The sequence below is a fragment of the Pinus tabuliformis genome, chromosome 8, assembly GCF_031772625.1.
Source record: "Pinus tabuliformis cultivar Carrire ecotype Pingquan chromosome 8, CPIR1, whole genome shotgun sequence".
NCBI classification, from domain to species: Eukaryota; Viridiplantae; Streptophyta; class Pinopsida; order Pinales; family Pinaceae; genus Pinus; species Pinus tabuliformis.
In genome coordinates, this window is record NC_142294.1 from 106,985,682 (window position 1) to 106,995,136 (window position 9,455).

Here is a 9,455-nt window from a genome sequence, read left to right on the forward strand (position 1 = left end):
GGCTTGTATGCCTCGACTGTCTGGTGTCGCTTTGTTAAGTTCGGCTACTGTATTGTTTAGATGTTTGTTCCTCTGTCGATTGGCGTTTTCCAGTGGCGTTGATGTTTGTCACAGTATTGTCTGTTCGTTTCCCTCAAGAGTCCATGGTTATTTGAGCATTATAAGTTAATGGCATTCTGGTTAAATACTGAGGGTTTCTCTTACCTGCATGGGTTTTATGGAAATTTCCGTAAATGTCGGTTTCGACCACCATGTCATTGCCATTGTCTTAGTATAGAACAAATGGGCAAAATGGTGCAAGAAAATGCAAACAGCCAACTAGAAATTGTAGGCACGGGTTTCATAAAAACCTTTAAGTCCCCTTGCCGAAGAACTCCAAAGGTAGTTTCTTGATAGGACCCTAAATGCAGAAGACAAGGTCTGTTTAATGAATTTGGTGGAAAAGACAAAAAAAAACTTGCTGGTGTGGAAAGAAATACCAACGAGCAGTTAGGGAATGTCGAAAGAGAGATCGATCAGGCGATCTGTAACAGACAATGCAGCTTCCACGAGTGGGAATATGGAACCGCTTCATTAGGATGTGCCAAGGACAGCATAGAGGAAAGGGTTCTGTACCTCCGGAGGTATAAATCGCCATAGAATACAAGGTTAGGAGTTCAGGGTGGGGATAAGCTAGTATCCAAAATGACTCTGCTCCACTGACACCTTTGGGCATCATAGGGTTAGAAATTACAGGTCTTCATCTTTCATAAATGAAATTATTCTTATAAACTCTACCAGGTCATTCACAAAGCATTAGTTCCCGTTTTTATTGCATAGGACTTGGATATCCTGGTGAGCAAGTATGCATTCCAATAGATTTCCATGCGTCCCAGTTGAGAATTTATGTTGTTTAGGCCAAAAACACAAATAAGACTGGAACTGATATCTAATGGTTGAGTAATGCAAACATTGCACGTTCACCTGAAATAGAGAGCTACGTACTATGAATCTTAGTAGTTTTATGTATAATGTTATCTACAAATCTCTAGTGGGAGACACCCACAACTGCAAGAGCCAAACACTGACCTTCGGGTTAAATCTATCTCCCTAATTCATTGATTTTTTTTATAAAAAGAAGAATATTATTCAGCATTCCTGTGAAAATTTATATTATTCATTGCTTCTGTGTGAAAGATAAAAATAATTGATCCAAAGAACAATACCTGCTCTGGAGCATGTTTACTAACTCGATGCATTTTCCCTTCATTGTCAATATAAGTGAGAGCTGTCCTCTTGTCAGTTGGATTGAAAGGAAGAAAATGGAGGTCTGGAATGGTTGGCTGTGTCTTTTAGATGCATGGATGTTAAAAGGCACAACAAAAGATACAAATCAGTAAAATCAGCATAGGCCTGCTTATTGACTAAAATTTAGTATGATGACATAAAAAAAATACTTGCCTCCTTAGGATCTGTAAGCATCCCAACAATTGCTGCATCAATGGCATCTTGATTCTCTGTTCTGGATGCTCTTGCAACTATCAATATAACAGCATCCTTGTCATATCCTTTTGTGAAAACCTATTCATGACAACAATTAGTAATTGATAGTTGTTGGAAGGAAGCTAACAGTACTGCATCATCGAATATTACCACGAACCCTAACTAGCCAATTTGGTACAACTGCAGTATCGGAAAAAATTATGTATTTATGAAATAAGAGAAAGGACAAAAAGAAGAATCAGAAGTCCAGAATAAATACCAACCTTTTGGAAGTGGGCAACTTGGTTTGTACTATTGACAATATGTGCTGGTTTACCAAAAAAGGTATGGATCCCAGTAGCAATGACAACATGTTCAAGTTCACGCTGTTTGCAAGCAGAGCCAGAATAAATCCCATTGCCAGGACCCTTTGTTACTAGTAATGACTGACCACTGAGGGCAGACTACACACATTCAAAAATATTGTCATAAAGCGTGGTTCAGGAAAACTACCAAATGTTGAAGTTAATCCCAGAAACGATATAAAAGCATACCGAAAATTCGAGCACTTGTAATCAGAAATAAGAAGTAAAGAAAAGGATTGGATTAAGACCTGATCAATCTTTAAAGGATCTGCTTCAAGAAAATGTGCATCCGCATGAACAATATCTCTAAGTTTGATGCTGATTATGTCACCAAGAACAAGCATTGCTGCATGTTCTTCATTCCATTGTCCATCTCTGAAAACTTGTTACGTTCAAAGTCTTAAGTCATTGACCAAAGAATTTAAAACTGCAGTAGCCATGATGTTAAGAGGATTCTGAACATCCAATTCCATGCCTCCCCTCAAAAACCGGGATAGAAAACTGAAAATATTGGGGCTGCCACTGATACAAAAGATAGTGAACAGACCTTGCTCTTTGGAGCGAGCCAAGTCATCAGTGCTGCAGCAACATTGCTAGCATTGTTTTCCTCTATGAAACTTATGTTTAGATGAGATTTTCATTCCTTGTACAAGTAAGAGAAACATAGGTAAAATAAAACAAAACTTTCGAGCCCAAAAGTTTCATTCGACTTAGTTTATAATGCTATTATAATGAAAAATCATGTCGGTCAACCAACGGTCAGCAATTGATCAATTGCATATAGTCCCAGGGAAGGACTAATAATACCAAATGCATTATGCCATAATTCCATTTTCAAACAACATATATTCATTTTAAAGTCCATATAGTTTGGTGCTATTTATAAAGTCTAGCTTCAAGCATGTTGCAGAATGCATTCGAAGAGACATGTATAAGGACTTTCTAGCCTTGTTTCCTGAGTCATTACCTACAGTATGCAAGAAACAAAAACTAACATAGCATTCAGCTATAACATAGGAAGGAACAGAAATGACTAGCTGATTCAATATACAATTTGTCATTTAACTTGAGTACAATTTGTCATTTAACTTGAGTAGATAATAAGTGCCAGATACAAAATTATTGCTGATCTGATGTTGCATTTGCTGTATTCAATGATATAAAGCATGATGCAGAATGCGTTCCATTCGAGATAGAGAACAGAAACAGAAACACTACAAACACATATGCATAAAGACTTTCTAGCCTTTTTTCATCAACCGTTGTGTTACATATTCTTTGTAAATGAGTCAAAAGTGCAAGTCAAATACTTGTATTATAGTAACACCATAATATGAAGAAACATATTCATATTACTTTTGCATTTGTTGTGGATGTGAAGGCTGCCATGTTCCTGCATTTTGTAATCTGTATAACAAATGGTTAGTTAGAACAAAATGATAACATTGTAAATTGAAGAGAGGACATATTTGAGAGAAAACATGTTAAGGCATATGTTCATGTACCTTCCATTTGTTAGTTGACATGTAATAGCTCACTATCTTCATTGAGTGTGAACTTGCTCTGAATTTTGAAGTCACGTAAGATGTAAACAGTGGTAGCTTTCTGTTGCAAATAAGTTTCATATGACATTGATTTTAAATCAGGAAGCAAGTCATGTAATAACGGCTCCCTGATAATGCACTGGACAAAGTTATTTGTAATGGATTCTATTACAGCATTTATACAATGCTTGTAGAGGAAAGGGCAATTATCATTGCATTAACAGAAAATTGTTGCATTGGCTATTGCTATGGATGAATTCACTGGGGAGTTACAAATTGCACAAACAGGTTCGAAAGGAGTTGAATATGGATTTGTTGCGATCAGAATACCTTCGACCTGTTTATAAAACATTCAAGTGTTAATTTACATTATTACATGGCAAATGCAAAGGCAGCAAAAACATTATTATTGCTATACTTACAGCATAGGTAGATGTAGTTAGTTTTCTGAGATTGTTGAGTGCATCTGTGTTAAGTTCAGTCATGAACGTTGACTTCGATGCTCTGAATATTGTTTCTTTTGTGTTTACCTTTTTTGTTAAATTTTTGAAAAGGATGAGCGGAAAGTGTCCTTTTTGCAATTGTTTTTCCATTGAAAGGAAAAATTGTTCATATGTGTCAAAGAGTTGCAACTGCAAAACAGAAATTGTTATGTATTGAAAAATACAAAAAGTAATATGCAAATACATTGTTCGTATGCATTGAAAAATTGCAATTGCACTAGACAAATTACAACAACTATGTATTGAAGTGATGCATGTTATCTACTGAAAATTAGGAATAAGTAACATCTGAATACATACAGTTGCATTGTCGTTTTCAGAATCTCCATCTTTGATATGAAGTATGTAATGCAATCCAACTCGTTTGGCAAGTGTAACGGCGGCAGCGATTGTGCCAATTGGGTACATTTCTTTTTTGTTTGCAAATTTCCTAATGGTTGTATTGGGAATGAAGCAATATTCTTTGCAAACTTCAGGTACAGTTTCTATGATACTTGATTCATTAAGCAATATTATTTTGTCACAGTCACCGCAATCATATACAGTTTTAGGCAATATTCTGAAATTTGTAATTGAGATGTTGTTGCCTTGCAAAATTTTGTGTTCATGTCGCTCCACCAAATGTGCAGGTACACTCAACGTTATAGTCATCATTCCTTGAGAATCTGTCAAATCAGCTCGCAATACTTGACGTGATTTGTTTGCTTTATCAAGGAATGCAGTATAGACAACCATTATGTCTCCAACAAATAGCTGCCCAATTTTACGACTATTCAGATCTTCAATTGATACTTTAATTGGCAGTATCTGTTTTTGCCTATTAAAATTGCTTAGTTAGAAATTGCTATAAACATTTGTAGAATAGTATGTTTCTCCTAGAAACTGAATAAGTAGAAATAGATTAGAGTTTTGTGTTTCATATGCATACCTTTTTGATGTATCATTTTGTACATTTGTTGAATGAAGTTTGGCTGCAATTGTTTCAGTTGGACTAACACAGGCAAACGCATGGTTCAATATGATGTGGATATTATCACGTGTATTTTGTGATAAGAAATCAATAAAGAAATTGTGATATGTAACCTGTACATGTCTTCTTGCTGCATTGTTTGGGGGGACTTACTACTAGTGCTTTCTTCACTCGTCCAAGATTTTCTAATTTATATACATTTAAATATAGATATGTAAAAAGAGAAGATATATATAGTAAAGATTAATCTGTTATATATACATTTAAATATAGATACGTAAAAAGAGAAGATATATATAGTAAACATTAATATTTTAAATAGAAAACTGCATATTTGTATAGTTGTCATACATACCTTTTCAAATCAAGTGGTTGGTTTGCCTTTTCTAATTGAGTTATGTGCTCTACTTCTTCAGTTGTTTGTTTTCCTTTTTCAGGATTTATGCTATGTTATAGAGTAGCAACATATATTTAGTTCAATTTGAAAGAGCATATAGAAGTAAACAGTTAACAAGGAACATTAAAACCATAGATCCATACATATGTAAAGATAGAATGCATATATAGTAAACATTAATATTCTAAATACAAATTGGCATATTTGTATAGTTGTCATGGACATACCCTAGTGAACATTATTATTCTAAATACAGATTAGCATATTTGTATAGTTGTCATAGACATACCTTTGCAAAACAAGTGGTTGGCTTGCCGTTTCTAATTGGCTTATGCATTCTATTTCTTCAATTGTTTGTTTTCGTCTTTGAAGATTTAGGCTATGTTATAGAATAGTAACATATATTTAGTGCAAATTAGAAGTAAAAAGTGAACAAGAACATTAAAACCATAGAACCATACATATGTAAAAAATAAAAATAGAATGCATATATAGTAAACATTAATATTCTAAATACAAATTAGCATATTTCTGTAGTTCTCATAGACATACCTTTGCAAAACAAGTGGTTGGGTTGTGCTTTCTAATTGGCTTATGCATTCTATTTCTTCAATTGTTTCATTTCCTTTTTCAAGATTTATGCTATGTTATAGAATAGTAAGACATATTTAGTGCAAGTCAAAAGAACATATAAAAGTAAAACTTGAACAAGAACAGAAGATCCATAGGAAAGGAAAGGCAAAAAGAATATACTCTGTATGTTTATGTTGCATGTTGTTGTTCTTTTTTCTTGGTCGTTCTGTTCAATTGAAAAGGGTTTTACTAGCAGAATCTGCATCCATAAATAGATGAGGTCATATCTGCAAATTTATGATAGGATACTTGTGTTGGTTAATTGACAAGGCTGTCTTTGGCATAACTTGCATTGATCGACACAGAACACCATATATGTAAATGTACAATAGAATGCATAGTATGTAACAGAGGGACAGTAGAGGAATTCTTGGCAAATGTTGGAAAATGTCGCAGGGAATAATTAATAATATTAATATTAATATTAATGTAAACACAGAATAAACAATGACGATTCCACATTTGAATTGCAATATAATTGAATGAGAGAAAAAATATAAATGAGCCAATACAGCTTAAATATCTATATTTTTTAAAACAATCACGGAGTAACTCTAGTATAAACCTAGAGTAACTGGACCATAAACGTAGACAATGCAAAAATTAAAAGCCTAACAAATTGACAAAAAGCAATGAATAGAAAAATTGACAAAAAGCAATTAGTAGAATAATGTCGTACCTGCAATGAAGCCAAGGGTTCGAATTCCTTCTCGTGTAGACCATATTCATGCACAACACAGCCTGTACGAGTACCATGAGAAAATATGCAAATGACGAAATTGGTTATCATAGCTGAAGGACAAGAGATATTGTATCATGGTCAGACCAATATGTATCCAATACGAAAATTGTATATTTTATATTAGCTAGATTTGCCCAAACATGGTCAATCAATGATTTGTGCATGCAATTAGTTTTGTCAACTAGGAAATGCAGATTGTAGTTTTGCATGTAGGTTTCTAGCTGCTTTGTTTTTTTATTGTAATGTACCATATCAATATTGAAGTCCCCTAATATAACTATGATATTGTTTAGATCTAAGTGGTACAAATCTTTTGCAATGACATTGAGGATATTGTTCAGGTTTGCACATGGCGATGCATATATATTGAGTATTGCAATTTGTAATGTGTGAACTTTTATTTTTGCGAGCAATGCTTCTACAAAGCAGTCTTCAAAATGGGTATGTTCAAGGATAATGATATTTTTCTTTATCAATATCATTACTCCATGCTTAATGCAACTTGAGATGCAATTGAAATTTTTGAAATATTCATTTTCCATACACAGCAACATATGTGTTTCTTGTAAGCACAAGATATCAGATTGCATTGTGTCATAGTCATTGCATATATCAGCAAGATGCGCATGAAGATTGCGAGTGTTCAATGAAAGAATAAAGATGGATCGCAATGATTGTATTGATGAAGAGTCATATTCTAATTGCCATTTTGCAATGGTTTCCAAACGTTGCATCTCACAATTTACTTTTTGCTTGACCTTGAAATTATTATGTTTAAGAGGATTAAGCAAATACAATGATTCTATGTTTTTGACACGTGATAGTGCTATGTATACTAGGCCATGCACTTGTACTCCAGTAGGGTCGAATGCAACCCTATCCAAGGTTAAGCCTTGTGATCTATGTATTGTGCGTGCACATGCAAGTTGAATTGGAAATTGTTTTCGTATTTTCAATGGCGCCATCTTTGATGTCATAGGCATTGCTTTTGATATTCGCAATATTGGTGTCCAATCATGTGCTATCTCTGAAGTATACAAATGAGCTAGTTTTCTAGATTGTCGATGACCAATATTAGCGTCATGGAACTTAATCCATAGAACATCGACGTTATCTGTATGGGTATATGCTTTAACTATTCCATCTGCACCATTCACTAGCCCATCTGGTGCATCATAATTGCAAGCATACATTTCAACTAACATGTTCAACTTTATCAAAAGGTGCGGTGCCAAAACAGCCGTATGTTGATGAGTTGGGAAATTGTCGTTATTCTTCTCATTTTCGTCAATTGCATTAATTAAAATTTCTTTGCCAGGCATAAGCATCAACATTTTCTTGTTATGCATTGCAACATCTTTTTTTTGTAAAATAAATAGGGAAATGTTGGATCATTTGGTACAGGGCGCATGCAACTTGTATTCATGTATGTTATATCGTCAGATGTTTGACAATTTGTTCGCATTCTATTTAACACTGATATGAATCTCTTATTTGTTTGTCGCATCGTCATATGCAATTGGAAGCACTTGACATTATCCTTCCAGAAATCATGTGTTATTGTTTGATTGTTGATTGTTGGTTGTTCAAAAATAAGAGAGTCTTGAATAGGTTGTGTTTGATAGAAATCACCACAAAATATCATGTCAATGTTCCCAAAGTATTTCGTCTGGACATGTTTTATGTTTCTGAGTCTATTGTCAATAGAATATAAGAACCGACTTCCAATCATCGAGACCTCATCTATGAAAGCTACTTGCAATTCTTGATATAGCTTTGATAAGTTGTCCAATACTTCTTTGCTTAGTGAAAACAGTTGAGACTTGTTAAAAGGCATTAGCAATGCAGAATGGATTGTTGTTCCACCTGCATTATATGCAGCTTTTCCTGTGTATGCTAATATTAGACCTTTTGGTTTCATAAGATCAGTTGTGTTTTGTGAATCATAAATTTGTATAAGCATTTGGAAAATCGCTTTTGTTGTGAGCGTTTTACCTACACCTGCTCCACCTGTAATAAAAAGGTAAATTGGTTCCTTCGGGTTTTTTTTTTTTTAATTGCAATGTCTTTTACAATTGCTTGTTGCTCTTTGTTCAAGATTCTTCTAAGTTTGTAATATTCATTGTTCTCCATTAAAAATGGATGGGCAGTAATTTGAAATCCAAGATTGATTTTTTTCTTCATTTCAGATTGTTTTGGAAATTGCAAGTCTGATTGCAAATCATATTCCTCATAATGGGAATTGTTCTCTTGGTTTTGCATATTCATTTGATTACTATTCAAAGAACTAATTTGCTCATTTGTTGCAGTCTCTAAATCACCCCATGTTGGATTGATGTTATATGTAAATTTGGCTTCATTGACTTGAATTGTTTTTTCATGTAATGTATATGCAGAGAGCCATGTAGGCAATTCTTGTTTCAATGTATCTTCACAATTTTCAAATGGCATATATAACAATAATTTCTCTCGACAAAAGTTTTCAATATCATTGTGTTTGTTGTATTTGACGAATCGTATAACATTTGGTTTTTTCCTTTTAGATATGGGTCTGCCATCTTTCTTGTAATTTGATACAAATTCTGCAAAGCAGATTTTGCTAATGGAACTTGGTCGTCCAATGTAGTAGTCAACAATGGAATGGCACATAACATCTTCCGAATCATCAGGTTCTTGTTTCAAAAGAATAGGCGGTTTAAGCATAAATGTGCGTTCATCGACTGGAGACGTGTTTACAAATATACATTCCCTTGAACTAGAATTCAATGGCAATGAAAGTGCTATATGCACTGCTTGTTGAGCTGACATTTGCTGTAGATTGAGTAATGTATTTCCAAGTT

At 34.0% G+C, this 9,455-nt stretch overlaps 1 protein-coding gene across 1 annotated transcript; it reads right to left on the bottom strand.

Annotated features, from left to right (window-relative positions):
- Nucleotides 1-1,124: 1,124 nt before the first annotated feature.
- Nucleotides 1,125-2,170, bottom strand: LOC149234357 (plasma membrane ATPase 1-like). The gene is made up of 4 exons (XM_089368250.1): nucleotides 2,075-2,170; nucleotides 1,746-1,925; nucleotides 1,441-1,560; nucleotides 1,125-1,328 (listed from the first exon to the last, which is right to left on the bottom strand). The coding sequence occupies exons 1-4, from the start codon at nucleotides 2,168-2,170 to the stop codon at nucleotides 1,125-1,127; spliced, it is 600 nt and encodes a 199-aa protein (XP_089224376.1).
- Nucleotides 2,171-9,455: the final 7,285 nt, after the last annotated feature.

Bases quoted from the DNA above. Each gene is read 5' to 3' on its own strand.
- LOC149234357 (XM_089368250.1), bottom strand. From the start codon at position 2,170: ATGCTTGTTCTTGGTGACATAATCAGCATCAAACTTAGAGATATTGTT. The intron at 1,926-2,074 runs GTCTTAATCCAA...GAATGTGTGTAG, and splicing joins ATCCTTTAAAGATTGATCAG to TCTGCCCTCAGTGGTCAGTC. The intron at 1,329-1,440 runs GCAAGTATTTTT...TGCATCTAAAAG, and splicing joins TGCTTACAGATCCTAAGGAG to ACACAGCCAACCATTCCAGA.